Raw genomic sequence first — 17,303 nt, 5'->3', positions numbered from 1 at the left:
TTGTGGAGTACTTGGAAATGCATGGTAAAATAGGGCTGAGTCAGCATGGCTTCGTCAAAGGGAGGGTCACGTCTGAGAAATCTGTTAGAATTCTTTGATGAGGTAACAAAGAAATTAGACAAAGGAGAGCCAGTGGAGTAATTTATTTGGATTTCCAGGAAGCCTTTGACAAGTTGCCTTGCAGGAGGCTGCTAAATAAGCTAAGAGCCAATGGTGTTAGAGGCAAGTTACTGGCATGGATAGAAGATTAGCTGACAAACAGAAGGCAGAGAGTGGGGATAAGGGGTTCCTTTTCAGGATGGCAACCGGTGACTAGTGGTGTTCCACAGGGGTCAGTGTTGGGACCACAGCTTTCCACTTTGTACATTGATGATCTGGAAAATGGAACTGAGGGCATGGTTGCTAAATTTGTGAATGATACAAAGATATGTAGAGGGACAGGTAGTGTTGAGGAAGTGGGGAGGCTGCAGAATGACCTGGACAGGCTCGGAGAGTGGGCAAAGAAGTGGCAGATGGAATACAATGTGGGAAAGTGTGAGAACCCTGCCATATGAACATAGGAAATAGAAACCATAGAAACCATCCCCCATCCGCCCCCCTGCACCCCGACATCCCCCATCCGACCCCCCTGCCCCCCACCATCCCCCCGCCCCCCTGCACCCCACCATCCCCCCGCCCCCCACCATCCCCCCGCCCCCCTGCACCCCACCATCCCCCATCCGCCCCCCATCACCCCCCCGCGTTCACCCTGCAATCCCCTCCCAAATAACATCAGCCCTCATTCCTCTGAGTATAGGGCCAAGCAGAAAGGCATCAAGAGATGTGAGTTTGGTGAGAGAGATGGTGTTGAGGGAGATGATCAGCCAGAATCTGCTTGAATGATGGAGCAGGCTGGAGGGGCTGAATGGCCTCCTCCTGCTCCTATTTCTTATGGTCTTATGATTGGTTGGTGCTATCAATGGCATTCTCTGATAGGTCCAGCCAATGGCTCTTTCTGATAGGCTCGCTCACAGAGCTGTTTGTGTGCCTTTACAGATGGCTGACAAATCACGGTCAGGGACGCTGGAGGGAGATGAGTTTGTTTTGTTTTATAAAGCACTAACTCAACGAGACGACATTCACCGACTCTTCAACGAGTTCTCCAAAGACAAGAAGAAACTGACACTTCTGGAGTTTGTCGATTTCCTGATGTGTGAACAGCTGGAGCAAGCAGAGAGTGTGGAGAGGTTTGCCATGGACCTCATTGCCAGATATGAGCCGTCAGAGACAGGTACCACACCCACCTGTACAAACCACCTGGTCATGTGACAGGAACGCCTACTCCAGGCTCGAATCATACAATCCCTACAGTGCAGAGGAGGCCATTCGGCCCATCGAGTCTGCACTGTCTCTGACAGAGTATCTTACCCAGGCCCCCTCTCCCGTCCTATCCCCGTCACCCCAAATATTTCCCATGGTTAATCACTCGAACCCACACATCTTGGGACACTAAGGGGCAATTTAGCATGGCCAATCCACCTAACCCGCACATCTCTGGACTGTGGGAGGAAACCCACGCAGACACAGGGGTGCGGTGTCCCGGGGTGGGAGGGGGCGCGGTGCCCCGGGGTGGGGGGGGGCACGGTGTCCCGGGGTGGGGGGAACATGGTGTCCCGGCGCGGGATGGGGCACGGTGTACCAGCGTGGGAGGGGAGCGCGGTGTCCCAGTGTGGGAGGGGGCACGGTGTACCAGCGTGGGAGGGGGGTACGGTGTCCCAGTGCGGGAGGGGGCGCGGTGTCCCAGTGTGGGAGGGGGCACGGTGTACCAGCGTGGGAGGGGGGTGCGGTGTCCCAGTGCGGGAGGGGGCGCGGTGTCCCAGTGTGGGAGGGGGCGCAGTGTCCCAGTGCGGGAGGGGGCGCGGTGTCCCAGTGCGGGAGGGGGCGCGGTGTCCCAGTGTGGGAGGGGGCACAGTGTCCCAGTGCGGGAGGGGGCGCGGTGTCCCAGCGCGGGAGGGGGCGCGGTGTCCCAGTGCGGGAGGGGGCACAGTGTCCCAGTGCGGGAGGGGGCGCGGTGTCCCGGTGTGGGAGGGGGTGCGGTGTCCCAGTGCGGGAGGGGGCACAGTGTCCCAGTGCGGGAGGGGGCGCGGTGTCCCAGCGCGGGAGGGGGCGCGGTGTCCCAGTGCGGGAGGGGGCACAGTGTCCCAGTGCGGGAGGGGGCGCGGTGTCCCGGTGTGGGAGGGTGCGCGGTGTCCCAGTGCGGGAGGGGGCGCAGTGTCCCAGTACAGAGGGCGGTATGGTTGAGTTTGGATGGTTTGAGGGTAGTTTTGGATTGGTTGTCGATACAGCCGATGTTTGAATAGATCCCTGTCTCTCTCTGTGTTTCCAGCCAGGAAGCTGCATGCCATGACTTTAGACGGGTTCCTCATGTATCTTGGCTCTCCTGATGGGTCGATCTTTAATCCCAAACATGAGGATGGATCCCAGGATATGTCGCAGCCTCTCAGCCATTACTTCATCTCTTCATCTCACAACACCTACCTGCTGGAGGATCAGCTGTGTGGACACAGCAGTGTGGAGGGTTACATCAGGTATTGAGAGAGACAATCCCACTCACTGGGTGCTGGAGCTTCATTTGTGCCGTGCCCCATTCCCCTTCTTCCCCTCCACACATCGACCCTCACTGACTCACCGCCCATCACGCCTTTGAGTGAGAATTTGCATCTTTCATTTCAAATCCCCATGAATCTCTGCAATCTCCTCCAATCCCTCAATCCCAGTGAATCTCTGCAATCTCCTCCAATCCCTCAATCCCACTGAATCTCTGTAATCTCCTCCAATCCCTGAATCCTCTCCTGAATTCCTCCCCCCCGAACCTTTCTATCTGTCGCTCTTGCTGAAGAGACTCTATAGCTATCGCTTTGACCAAGCTTTAGCTTCTCTGCCTGGTAGCTTCACTGATATCTTAGTCCTGGCTATGCTGACCTCAGCAACCCCCTCCCCACCGCCCCCCCCCCCTCCCCACCCCCCACCCCCCGCCCCCCGCCACTCCTGCCTCCATGTTGGTGAATTTGGGGAAAGCTCAGATATCCATTCTCCCGTTCCTCCGCAGAGCATTTAAAAAGGGATGTCGTTGTGTGGAGGTTGATTGCTGGGATGGTCCGCACCTGGAGCCTGTTGTGTACCACGGCCACACGCTTACCTCCAAGATTTTCTTCAAAGATGTCATCGCGGTGGTCAACAAGTACGCCTTCATGGTATGTACATGTGGACATGGCATTGACACGTGTGTGAGGAGGTCACATGTTGAGTTGGGCTGCACTGTGGGTGCCGTTTAATTTTCAGGTTTGAGGCTCAGTGACAGTCTACTGAGGGACAGGGAGAGGTCGAGCTTCTAGAATGTTCTTGATGACCTCCTGGCACTCCATGTGGAACTGGGTTCTTTATTCTTTCATGGGATATGGGTGTCGCTGGCTGGGGGAGACGGGGGTGTGTGCGTGGGGGAGACGGGGGGGTGTGCGTGTGGGGGGAGACGGGGGGTGTGTGCGTGTGGGGGGAGACGGGGGGTGTGTGCGTGTGGGGGGGACGGGGGGTGTGTGCGTGTGGGGGGAGACGGGGGGTGTGTGCGTGTGGGGGGAGACGGGGGGTGTGTGCGTGTGGGGGGAGACGGGGGGTGTGTGCGTGTGGGGGGAGACGGGGGGTGTGTGCGTGTGGGGGGAGACGGGGGGTGTGTGCGTGTGGGGGGAGACGGGGGGTGTGTGCGTGTGGGGGGGACGGGGGGGTGTGCATGTGGGGGGAGACGGGGGGTGTGTGCGTGTGGGGGGAGACGGGGGTGTGTGCGTGTGGGGGGGACGGGGGGGTGTGTGCGTGTGGGGGAGACGGGGGTGTGTGCGTGTGGGGGGAGACGGGGGTGTGTGCGTGTGGGGGAGACGGGGGTGTGTGCGTGTGGGGGGAGACGGGGGGTGTGTGCGTGTGGGGGGAGACGGGGGTGTGTGCGTGTGGGGGGAGACGGGGGTGTGTGCGTGTGGGGGGGACAGGGGGGTATGCATGTGGGGGCAGACGGGGGGGTGTGCGTGTGGGGGGGATGGGGGGGTGTGCGTGTGGGGGGAGACGGGGGGGTGTGTGCGTGTGGGGGAGACGGGGAGGGTGCGTGTGGGGGAGACAGGGGGGGTGCGTGTGGGGGAGACAGGGGGGTGTGCGTGTGGGGGAGATGGGGGTGTGTGCGTGTGGGGGAGACGGGGGGGTGTGCATGTGGGGGAGATGGGGGGGTGTGTGTGTGGGGGGAGATGGGGGGGTGTGTGTGGGGGAGACGGGGGGTGTGTATGGGGGAGACGGGGGTGTGTGCGTGTGGGGGGAGACGGGGGTGTGTGCGTGTGGGGGGGACGGGGGGGTGTGCATGTGGGGGGAGACGGGGGGGTGTGCGTGTGGGGGGGACGGGGGGGTGTGCGTGTGGGGGGAGACGGGGGGGTGTGTGCGTGTGGGGGAGACGGGGGTGTGTGCGTGTGGGGGGAGACGGGGGTGTGTGCGTGTGGGGGAGACGGGGGTGTGTGCGTGTGGGGGGAGACGGGGGGTGTGTGCGTGTGGGGGGAGACGGGGGTGTGTGCGTGTGGGGGGAGACGGGGGTGTGTGCGTGTGGGGGGGACAGGGGGGTATGCATGTGGGGGCAGACGGGGGGGTGTGCGTGTGGGGGGGATGGGGGGGTGTGCGTGTGGGGGGAGACGGGGGGGTGTGTGCGTGTGGGGGAGACGGGGAGGGTGCGTGTGGGGGAGACAGGGGGGGTGCGTGTGGGGGAGACAGGGGGCTGTGCGTGTGGGGGAGATGGGGGTGTGTGCGTGTGGGGGAGACGGGGGGGTGTGCATGTGGGGGAGATGGGGGGTTGTGTGTGTGGGGGGAGATGGGGGGGTGTGTGTGGGGGAGACGGGGGGGTGTGTATGGGGGAGACGGGGGTGTGTGCGTGTGGGGGGAGACGGGGGGTGTGTGCGTGTGGGGGGAGACGGGGGTGTGTGCGTGTGGGGGGAGACGGGGGTGTGTGCGTGTGGGGGGGACAGGGGGGTATGCATGTGGGGGCAGACGGGGGGGTGTGCGTGTGGGGGGAGACGGGGGGGTGTGTGCGTGTGGGGGAGACGGGGAGGGTGCGTGTGGGGGAGACAGGGGGGGGTGCGTGTGGGGGAGACAGGGGGGTGTGCGTGTGGGGGAGATGGGGGTGTGTGCGTGTGGGGGAGACGGGGGGGTGTGCATGTGGGGGAGATGGGGGTGTGTGTGTGTGGGGGGAGATGGGGGGGTGTGTGTGGGGGAGACGGGGGGGTGTGTATGGGGGAGACGGGGGTGTGTGCATGTGGGGGACGGGGGGGGTGTGTGTGTGGGGGAGACGGGGGGGTGTGTGTGGGGGAGATGGGGGGGTGTGTGTGGGGGAGACGGGGGGGTGTGTGTGGGGGAGACGGGGGGGTGTGTGTGGGGGAGACGGGGGAGTGTGTGTGGGGGAGATGGGGGGGTGTGCATGTGGGGGAGACGGGGGGTTGTGCGTGTGGGGGAGACGGGGGGTGTGCGTGTGGGGGAGACAGGGGGGGCGTGTGTGTGAGGGGGAGACGGTGGGGGTCTGTGTGTGAGGGGGAGATGGGGGTGTGTGTGTGTGGGAGATGGCGGGGCGTGTGTGTGGGGGGAGACGGGGGGGTGTGGGTGTGGGGGAGATGGGGGGGGTGTGCGTGTGGGGGACGGGGGGATTGTGTGTGTGTGGGAGACGGTGGGGGCGGTGTGTGTGTGGGGGGAGACGGGGGGGTGTGTGTGTGGGGGAGATGGGGGTGTGTGTGTGGGGAAGATGGGGGGGTGTGAGTGTGGGGGAGATGGGGGGGTGTGTGTGGGGAAGATGGGGGGGTGTGCGTGTGGGGGACGGGGGTGTGTGTGTGTGTGGGAGATGGCGGGGTGTGTGTGTGGGGGGAGACGGGGGTGTGTGTGTGTGGGGGAGACGGGGGGGTGTGCGTGTGGGGGAGATGGGGGTGTGTGTGTGAGGGGAGACGGGGGGCGTTGTGTGTGGGGGGAGACGGGGGGTGTACGTGTGGGGGAGACAGTGGGGGCGGTGTCTGTGTGGGGGAGACATGGGGGGTTGAGTGTGTGGGGGAAACGGGGGGGGTGTGTGTGTGTGGGGGAGACGGGGGGGTGTGCGTGTGGGGGAGATGGGGGTGTGTGTGTGGGGGGGAGACGGGGGTGTGTGTGTGAGGGGAGACGGGGGGGTGTGTGTGGGGGGAAGGGGGGGGTGTGCATGTGGGGGAGACGGGGGTGGTGTGCGTGTGGGGGAGACGGTGGGGGCGGTGTGTGTGTGGGGGAGACGCGGGGGGTTGTGCGTGTGGGAGAGATGGGGGGATGTGCATGTGTGGGGGATACGGGGGGGGGGTGTGTGTGGGGAAGATGGGGGGAGCATGTGGGAGACAGGAAGGTGCGTGTGGGACACAGTGGGGGAGATGTGGGTGGGATGGGGAGGAAGATGGGGGGTGTGTGTGTGGGAGATGGGGTGAGGGGTGTGTAGGACGCCTGTGTCTCCTGTCACAGTTGTGCGGTGTGTTGATCATTCTCGATGGTTTAGGTGTCGGATTTCCCGGTGATTCTGTCCATCGAGAATCACTGCAGCATTGAACAGCAGACAGTTATGGCCCAACACCTACAGAGCATCCTGGGGGACAAGCTGGTAAAAAGCACCATTGACGGGAAGGTCCCGAGTCGATTGCCATCTCCCGAGGTAAGAAGTGAAGCTGAACGCACGGAGCAGAGGGCTCGGCTCACGGGGCACGTGGCTGAATTCTAGAAGTTTCTACTGTGACTCTTGGTCAATAACAAAATTAAAATTATTTCTCCTGACAGTTGAGGATTTTGACAAACAGAAAAAGAAGACTTGTATTTATAGTGTCAAACTTTTCATAACCGCTTGTTAGGGAGCAGATCAGAAACTCCAGGGTATTACAAAGTTAGACTAGACCCCAGCTATTTTTAACTTTGGCACCAGTGTGAGGATAAGGTGTTTGACTCCAGGTGTGATTCTGTTGACCCATTAGGAAGCTTTTATTTAAACAAACTTTATTTATCAATATAGTTTAACTATAGCAAAAAGAATTAGCATAACATTTATCGATTAAAATACTTGAACCTGACAAGATATAATTCTTAAATGCTAATCGATCTTGATTAGTCCCAATTTAAGCAATATCCCCATAGACGTAAACTCCTGTTCAGAATCAGTTGGCAAAAACACACTGGCTTACATGGATTGCCAGTCCTCCAGCCTTTTAAGCCTCTGGACAGAGATACAGAGGGACACCTGTCTTCTGACTCTCAGGTAGCAGCCTCCAGAGAAAGACTTGTCTCCACACAGCAGAACTCAGCAACTGCCTGCTTTTTTCTCTGTAAGCCTAGCTCCACTCAGTCACATAGAGCCATAGAGGTTTACAGCATAGAAACAGGCCCTTCGGCCCAACTTGTTTATTTTTTTAACCACTAAGCTAATCCCAATTTCCCGCATTTGGCCCATATCCATCTATACCCATCGTACCCATGTAACTGTCTAAATACGTTTTAAAAGACAAAATTGTACCCGCCTCTACTACTGCCTCTGGCAGCTTGTTCCAGATACTCACCACCCTCTGTGTGAAACAATTGCCCCTCTGGACACTTTTGTATCTCTCCCCTCTCACCTTAAACCTATGCCCTCTAGTTTTAGACACCCCTACCTTTGGGAAAAAAAGATATTGACTATCTCGCTGAATCTATACCCCTCATTATTTTATAGACCTCTATAAGATCACCCCTCAGCCTCCTATGCTCCAGAGAAAAAGTCCACAGTCTATCCAACCTCTCCTTGTAACCCAAACATTTTCTTCTTGTCAATCAACCGAATTAAACCTGACTCTGAAACCCCAGGGAAACCCAACAAAACTGCTTTCGCTCAGATTAAGACAAACACCCCAATAATTAGGAGCAGTTTCTCTTCTGCAGTGGGGGGAGGGGGGCGGGCGGGGGGGGTGGTGGTTGGGGGGGTGGGGGGGGTTGGGGGGGTGGGGGGGGGTGGTTGGGGGGGTGGGGGGGGTTGGGGGGGTGGGGGGGTTGGGGGGTGCTGGGAGGGGTGGGGGGGGCTGGGGGGGGGGGTGGGGGGGTGGGGGGGGGCTGCCTGGAGCAGACAGGATGAGCAGAAAGGACGAGCACTCATCCTTTCGCTGGGGAGAGTGCGGAGATGATGTGCGGTGCTGAATTCCCCGGTCTTTTGCGAATTCTTCAAAACGAAGACTGATTTATAAATAGCAATGGCGGAAAGGGATATGGGGATAGTGTGGGGGGAAAGGCATTAAGGAGGATGATCAGCTATGATTGTATTGAATAGCGGAGCAGGCTCGATGGGCTGAATGGCCTACTCCTCCCATGTTCCTTTGACACACAGCCAACCCCCCAACTCCCCCCTCTTCTGAAAAGCTTTTTGGTGGAGAGAGAGAATCCCACTCTATCTGTGCAAGGAAGAACTGCCTGATATCCCCCCCCCCAGAATGGCCTTGGTCAGATTTGAAGGTTCTGCCCCCTTGCTCTGGTCTCCTTTCCCCCTTCCCACCCCATTGGAATAAAACCTCTGAGGTGAGGCGGCTGGCTCCCATTGGCATGTTGAAAAGGTGAAAATCACGAGGGGTTATTTCCCCGCAGCTGCAGCAATCCTGGACACGCCGTATTATCGCCATGAGCAGTTTGCTGAATAATTGATGTGTTTGACCTCCGACTGCAGGATCCGCGCCCACTCTCTGTTTGCCAAGAGAGTGAAATGAATAATTGATAATCAGTGAGACTGATTAACCCCCTCCGCACTGTGAGAGCAGAAACACACTGCGTAAAGGGATAGGCAGTCCCCAGTGGACACAGCTCACACACTCACACACACACACACACACATACAGAGATGAGGGGCAACAGGACAGGGGGGAAGCTTCAAATGCACAGAAAATAACTCGAGGGGGAGAGCGGCCACTGTGAGGAGACAAGAGGGTGAAGAGGGAGGAGGAGAGAGAGAGAGAAGGGACTTGCATTTATATAGCGCCTTTTAGAACCTCAGGACATTGATGGATTCTCCCGCTTCAGTTTTTGCTTGTCTCTCTATCTCACTCTGCCTCTCTCTCGTTGACCAGGGTTTTGGCACCTGTCTAAACATCTCGTGTGGTTCAGTGTCAGGTTCTGTTGGTCATGGTCCCTGCAAAGCACCTTGGGACATTTTTACTACATTTAAGGCACTATATAAATCTAAATTGTTATCAATATTGAGGCTCCAAGATTTGGGCGGCATGGTGGCACAGTGGTTAGCACTAATGCCATCAAAACCATCAAATCCATCAAAACCCTCAGGACAGGGCGGCACGGTAGCACAGTGGTTAGCACTGCTGCTTCACAGCTCCAGGGACCAAGGTTCGATTCCCGGCTCGGGTCACTGTCTGTGTGGAGTTTGCACATTCTCCTCTTGTCTGCGTGGGTTTCCTCCGGGTGCTCCGGTTTCCTCCCACAGTCCAAAGATGTGTGGGTTAGGTTGATTGGCCAGGTTAAAAATTGCCCCTTAGAGTCCTAAGATGCGTAGGTGAGAGGGATTAGCGGGTAAATATGTGAGGGTAGGGCCTGGGTGGGATTGCGGTCGGTGCAGACTTGATGGGCCGAATGGCCTCCTTCTGCACTGTAGGGTTTCTATGATTTCTATGATTCTAAAGTGCTGTTAAAGACAGCACAGCAAGATGGCACAAACAGCAGTGTGTTTTTCCCCATGATGCTGTTTGAAGGAAGGATATTGTCCCTGGGACACCGGGGAGAAGTTACTTTGGGATTTTCCTCACGTTGCTGTTGAGTCCCGACCAGACGCTGGGATGATTCTCACCCCTCGCCTCACTGAGCAGTTGGGGTCCCCACTCCTGAATCAAAGAATTATACAATCCCTGCAGAGCAGAAACAGGCCTTTTGGCCCATCGTGTCCACACTGAATCTCTGACAGAACATCTTACCTTGGCCCATCCCCACCCTAACCCCATAGCTCCGGACATTTAGCATGGCCAATCCACCTAATCTGTGGGAGGAAACCAGAGCACCCGGAGGAAGCCCGCGCAGACATGGGGAGAACATGCAAACTCCACACAGACAGTGACCCAAGCTGGGAATTGAACCCGGGTCCCTGGCGCCATGAGGCATTAGTGCTAACCACTGTGCCACCATGCCACCCAAATCTTGGAGCCTCAATATTGATAACAATTTACATTTATATTGTGCCTTAAATGTAGTAAAAATGTCCCAAGGTGCTTTGCAGGGACCATGACCAACAGAACCTGACACTGAACCACACGAGATGTTTAGACAGGTGCCAAAACCCTGGTCAACGAGAGAGACCTGAATGAGAGAGGGAGAGAGGCAGAGTGAGATAGAGAGACAAGCAAAAACTGAAGCGGGAGAATCCATCAAAGAGAGTCGTGCAATGTTGGTCTGAGGAATCGGATGATCTCCTACGGGGCTGCTTGGAGTCAGTGGACTGGTCAGTATTTAAAAACTCTGCCACCAGCCTGAACGAGTACGCCACTACAGTAACTGACTTCATCAGTAAGTGTGTAGAAGACTGTGTGCCAAAGAAGCAAATCCGCGTGTTTCCCAACCGGAAACCATGGATGAACAGGGATATCCACTGCTTGCTGAAGTCCAGGTCTGAGGCGTTCAAGTCAGGCGACACTGACCTATACAAGAAAGCCAGATACGATCTACGGTGACCCATCAAAAATGCCAAAAGACAATACCGGACCAAGCTAGAGTCACAGGCGAGCCACACCAACCCCCCGCCGACTATGGCAAGGTCTGCAAGACATAACAGGCTACAAGATGAAGGCATGTAAAATTGCCGGCTCCAACGCACCCCTCCCTGATGAGCTCAATGCATTCTACGCCCGTTTTGAGCAAGAGGTCAGCGAGAGCATGCCCTCCACCCTGGAAGCCCTGGATGAACCTTGTTGTGGGAGATTTACCACCGGAGTCAGACTGGAGGTTCAATAACACAGTTTTATTTCGGATACGAAGCTTTGGGAGAAAGCACTGGTACTCCGCAGTACTTGGCAGCTACCTTCTCAATCATACAATAGCAGGTGATCATTTTTATACCTTTCAGACAATAGGTAGTCCAGACATTAGCCGTTTAACACATCGTTATAGTTGAGTAGACAGATCGTGGTGATCAATAGTTAACACATCGTTACAATCAGACAGGTGCAGACATGGGCAGTTAACATAGCATTGTTCATAGAATGGATACATTTCCTCTATCAATAACTAGTTTCGATCTATACATTCAGTGGTTGGTTTTTGTTGCATTTATGTATTTATGTTCCCATCTATGGCTGATCTTATTATCAGACCTTATTGTCCTGGGTCTGCCCTTATCTTTAAAGTGCCTCAAGCTCTGACTAGCTTCCTGCAGCATTTCTGCATGTTTTAACTTTAAATAACTGTCTGTGCTAAAAGCCAGTGCCTGCTTAATGTCTCTTTCCCAGGTAACCATTTTGTGTGTCAGGTAACCATTGTTATAATTTTCCCCACTTCAACCTGTATCCGGGGTCACCATTGCAGATGTCAGAGCAGCTTTCTTGAAGGTGAACCCATGGAAAGCAACTGGCCCGGATGGGGTACCGGACGTGCACTCAGATCCTGTCCGGATCAGCTGGCGGGGTTATTCAGACATCTTCAACCTCTCTTTACAACAATCTGAGGTCCCTATCTGCTTCAAGAAAACGACCATCATCCCGATACCTAAGAAAAACCAAGCAGCGTGCCTTAATGACTATTGGCCGGTGGCTCTGACATCCATCTTTATGAAGTGCTTCGAAAGGTTAGTCATGGCACGAATCAACTCCAGCCTCCCGGACTACCTGGATCCACTACAGTTTGCCTACCGCCGCAACAGGTCCACAGCAGACGCCATTTCCCTGGCCCTGCACTCAGCCCTGGAACACCTAGATAACAAGGACACCTATGTCAGACTCCTATTTATTGACTACAGCTCAGCCTTCAACACCATTATTCCCACGAAACTCATCTCCAAACTCTGTGGCCTGGGCCTCGGCACCTCCCTCTGCGACTGGATCCTGAACTTCCTAACTCACAGACCACAATCAGTAAGGATAGGCAACAACACCTCCTCCATGATCATCCTCAACACTGGTGCCCCACAAGGCTGTGTTCTCAGCCCCCTACTATACTCCTTATACACCTATGACTGTGTGGCCAAATTCCCCTCCAATTCGATTTTCAAGTTTGCTGACGACACCACCGTAGTGGGTTGGATCTCAAACAATGACGAGACAGAGAACAGGAATGAGATAGAGAATCTGGTGAACTGGTGCGGCAACAATAATCTCTCCCTCAATGTCAACAAAACGAAGGAGATTGTCATCGACTTCAGGAAGCGTAAAGGAGAACATGCCCCTATCTACATCAACGGGGATGAAGTAGAAAGGGTCAAGAACGTCAAGTTGTTAGGTGTCCAGATCACCAACAACCTGTCCTGGTCCCCCCCATGCCGACACTATAGTTAAGAAAGCCCCACCAACACCTCTACTTTCTCAGAAGACTCAAGAAATTTGGCATGTCAGCTCCTACACTCACCAACTTTTACAGATGCACCATAGAAAGCATTCTTTCTGGTTGTATCACAGCTTGGTATGGCTCCTGCTCTGCCCAAGACCGCAAGAAAGTACAAAAGTTCTTGAATGTAGCCCAATCCATCATGCAAACCAGCCTCCCATTCATTGACTTTGTCCACACTTCCCGCTGCCTCGGCAAAGCAGCCAGCATAATCAAGAGCCCCACGCACCCCGGACATTCTCTCTTCCACCTTCTTCCGTCGGGAAAAAAATACAAAAGTCTGAGATCACGTACCAACTGACTCAAGAACAGCTTCTTCCCTGCTGCTGTCAGAATTTTGAATGGACCTACCTTGCATTAAGTTTATCTTTCTCTACACCCTAGCTATGACTGCAACATTACATTCTGCACTCTCTCGATTCCTTCTCTATGAATGGTATGCTTTGTCTGTATAGCGCGCAAGAAACAATACTTTTCACTGTATGTTAATACATGTGACAATAATAAATCATAAGACTATAAGACATAGGAGCAGAATTAGGCCACTCGGCCCATCAAATCTACTCCGCCATTCAATCATGGCTGATATTTTTCTCATCCACATTTTCCTGCCTTTTCCCCATAACCCCTGATCCCCTTATTAATCAAGAACCTATCTATCTCTGTCTTAAAGACACTCAATGACCTGGCCTCCACAGCCTTCTGCGGCAAAGAGTTCCACAGATTCACCATTCTTTGGCTGAAGAAATTCCTCCTCATCTCTGTTTTAAAGGATCATCCCTTTAGCCTGAGGTTGTGCCCTCTGGTTCTAGTTTTTCCTACCAGTGGAAACATCCTCTCCACGTCCACTCTATCCAGGCCTCGCTGTATCCTGTAAGTTTCAATAAGATCCCCCCTCATGCTTCTAAACTCCAATGATTACAGATCCAGAATCCTCAACCCTTCCTCATTTGACAAGCTCTTCATTCCAGGGATGATTCTTGTGAACCTCCTCTGGACCCTTTCCAAGGCCCAGCACATCCTTCCTTAGATATAGCCCAAAACTGCTCACAATACTCCACATGGCATCTGACCAGAGCCTTATACAGCCTCAGAAGTACATCCCTGCTCTTGTATTCTAGTCCTTTCGACATGAATGCTAACATTGCATTTGCCTTCTTAACTGCCGACTGAACCTGCATGTTAACCTTAAGAGAATCTTGAACAATTACTCCCAAGTCCCTTTGTATTTCTGATTTCCTAAGCATTTCCCCATTTAGAAAATAGTCTATGCCTCCATTCCTCCTTCCAAAGTGCATAACCTCACACTTTTCCACATTGTATTCCATCTGCCACTTCTTTGCCCACTCTCCTAACCTGTCCAAGTCCTTCTGCAGCCCCCCTGCTTCCTCAATACTACCTGTCCCTCTACATCTTTGTATCATCTGCAAACTTCGCAACAGTGCCTTCAGTTCCTTCCTCCAAATCGTGAATGTATATTGTGAAAAGTTGTGGTCCCAGCACTGACCCCTGAGACACACCACTAGTCACCGGCTGCCATCCTGAGAAAGACCCCTTTATCCCCACTCTCTGCCTTCTGCCAGTCAGCCAATCCTCTATCCATGCCAGGATCTTACCCTTAACACCATGGGCACTTAACTTATTTAACAGTCTCCTATGTGGCACCTTGTCAAAGAGCTTCTGGAAATCTAAATAAATCACGTCCACTGGTTCTCCTTTATCTAACTTCCTTGTTACCTCCTCAAAGAACTCTAACAGATTTGTCAGTCATGACCTCCCCTTGACAAAGCCGTGCTGACTCAGTCCTATTTTATCATGCACTTCCAAGTACTCCGTGATCTCATCTTTAATAATGGACCCTAAAATCTTGTCAGTGACCGAAGTCAGGCTAACCGGCCTATAATCTCCCGCCTGCTGCCTCCCTCCTTCTTAAACAGCGGTGTTACATTCACTACTTTCCAGTCCTCTGGGATCCTCCCTTCCTCCAGTGATTCCTGAAAGATCACCACCAATGCCTTCACAATTTCCTCAGCTGTCCCTTTTAGAACCCTGGGGTGTAGTCCATCCGGTCCAGGTGATTTATCCACCTTCAGACCTTTCAGTTTCCCCAGAACCTTCTCCTTAGTGATGGCCACTGCACTCACCTGTGCCCCTGACTCTCCTGGAGCTCTGGCATCCCACTGGTGTTTTCCACTGTGAAGACTGATGCAAGGTAACTATTCAGTTCCCCTGCCATTGCTTTGTTTCCTATTATTACTTCTCCAGCCTCATTTTCCAGTGGTCCAATGGCTAGTTTTGCCTCTCTCTTACCTTTTATATTTTGAAAAAAAAACTCTCCCTATCTTCTTTTATATTACTAGCTCGCTTACACTCATATTTCATCTTCTCCCCCCTTATTGCTATTTTAGTTGTCCTCTGCTCACTTTTAAAGGCTTCCCAATCCTCTGGCTTCCCACTAATCCTCGCCATTTTATATGCCTTTTCTTTTGCTTTTATGCTGCCCTTGACTTCTCTCGTCAGCCATGGATGCCTCGTCCTCCACTCAGCATGTTTCCTCCTCATAGAGGTCATAGAGTCATAGAGGTTTACAGCATGGAAACAGGCCCTTCGGACCAACCTGTCCATGCCGCCATTTTTTTTTAAACCCCTGAGCTAGTCCCAATTGCCCGCATTTGGCCCATATCCCTCTATACCCATCGTACCCATGTTACTATCTAAATGCTTTTTAAAAGACAAAATTGTACCCGCCCCTACTATTGCCTCTGGCAGCTCGTTCCAGACACTCACCACCCTCTGTGTGAAAAAATTGCCCCTCTGGACACTTTTGTATCTCTCCCCTCTCTCCTTAAACCTATGCCCTCTAGTTTTAGACTCCCCTACCTTTGGGAAAAGATATTGACTATCTAGCTGATCTGTGCCCCTCATTATTTTATAGACCTCTATAAGATCACCCCTCAGCCTCCTACGCTCCAGGGGAAAAAGTCCCAGTCTATCCAGCCTCTCCTTATAACTCAAACCATCAAGTCCCGGTAGCATCCTCGTAAATCTTTTCTGCACTCTTTCTAGTTTAATAATATCCTTTCTATAATATGGTGACCAGAAGTGCACACAGTATTCCTAGTGTGGCCTTACCAATGTCTTGTACAACTTCAACAAGATGTCCCAACTCCTGTTCTGACCAATGAAACCAAGCATGCCGAATGCTTGGTTTCATTGGTTCATCCACCTTGGGATGAATTTCTGTTCTGCCTCCCAAATAACCCCCAAAAACTCCTGCCATTGCTGTTCCACTGTCTTCCCTGCTAAGCTCCCTTTCCAATCAACTCAGCCCAGCTCCTCCCTCATGTCTTTGTAGTTACCTTTATTTAATTGTAAAACCGTTACATCTGATTCCAGCTTCTCCCTCTCAAACTGCAGGGTAAATTCTATCATATTGTGGTCACTGCTCCCTAAGGGTTCCTTCACCTTAAGTTCCCTAATCAACTCTGCCTCATTACACATCACCAAATCCAGAATAGCCTGTTCCCTGGTAGGCTCTGTCACAAGCTGCTCCAAAAAAACACCTCTTAGGCATTCCACAAATTCCTTTTCCTGGGATCCACTACCTACCTGATGTTCCCAGTCCACCCGCATATTGAAGTCCCCCATGATTATTGCAATATTGCCTTTTCTATCTCCTGATTTATTTTCTGCCCCACATCCTGACTACTGCTTGGGGGCCTGTACATAACTCCCATCAGGGTCTTTTTACCTTTGCGATTCCTCAACTCTACCCACAGAGATTCTATGCCTTCTGATCCTATATCACTTCCTGCTATCAATTTAACTTCATTCCTTACCAACAATGCAACCCCCCCCTTTGCCCATCTGCCTGTCCTTCCGATAGGACACCTATCCTTGGATATTTAGATCCCAGCCCTGATCCCCTTGCAGCTACGTCTCTGTGATGCCCACAACATCGTACCGGCCAATTTCAATGTGCGCAACAAGCTCATTTACCTTGTTCTGTATACTGCACGCATTTAGGTACAACAGCCTCAGTCCCGCATTGACCACCTCCCTTCTCATACTTGTCACCTTTTTTACTCTACCTGAGGTTAGATTTCTGCCACCTTCTATACTCTCTGTTCTATTACATGGTCTGGAAACTTTACTAACCGCTCCTGAGCCCTCAGCTCCATTCACCTGCACTTCTACCAAAGAACAAAGAACAAAGAAAATTACAGCACAGGAACAGGCCCTTCGGCCCTCCAAGCCTGCACTGACCATGCTGCCCGACTTAACTAAAACCCCCTACCCTTCCAGGGATCATATCCCTCCATTCCCATCCTATTCATGTACTTGTCAAGACGCCCCTTAAAAGTCACTACCATATCTGCTTCCACTACCTCCCCCGGCAACAAGTTCCAGGCACCCACTACTCTCTGTGTAAAACATCTGCCTCGTACATCTCCTTTAAACCTTGCCCCTCGCACCTTAAACCTATGCCCCCTAATAATTGACTCTTCCACACTGGGAAAAAGCTTCTGACTATCCACTCTGTCCATGCCCCTCATAATCTTGTAGACTTCTATCAGGTCGCCCCTCAACCTCCGTCGCTCCAGTGAGAACAAACCAAGTTTCTCCAACCTCTCCTCATAGCTAATGCCCTCCATATCAGGCAACATCCTGGTAAATCTTTTCTGTACCCTCTCCAAAGCCTCCACACT

At 53.5% G+C, this 17,303-nt stretch overlaps 1 protein-coding gene across 1 annotated transcript in view; it reads left to right on the top strand.

Moving 5' to 3' along the window:
- LOC144503952 (1-phosphatidylinositol 4,5-bisphosphate phosphodiesterase delta-4-like) overlaps positions 1 to 17,303 on the top strand; it is a 49,301-nt gene that overhangs the window by 11,833 nt on the left and 20,165 nt on the right. Inside the window, exons 4-7 of the mRNA XM_078229119.1 lie at positions 1,036 to 1,270; positions 2,366 to 2,567; positions 3,089 to 3,233; positions 6,554 to 6,706. Coding sequence (XP_078085245.1) covers positions 1,036 to 1,270; positions 2,366 to 2,567; positions 3,089 to 3,233; positions 6,554 to 6,706 — 735 coding nt within the window. The remainder of the gene's footprint in view (positions 1 to 1,035; positions 1,271 to 2,365; positions 2,568 to 3,088; positions 3,234 to 6,553; positions 6,707 to 17,303) is intronic.

This window comes from Mustelus asterias, chromosome 14, assembly GCF_964213995.1.
Source record: "Mustelus asterias chromosome 14, sMusAst1.hap1.1, whole genome shotgun sequence".
Lineage (NCBI taxonomy): Eukaryota > Metazoa > Chordata > Chondrichthyes > Carcharhiniformes > Triakidae > Mustelus > Mustelus asterias.
This window is presented reverse-complemented; position numbering and strand designations above follow the sequence as displayed.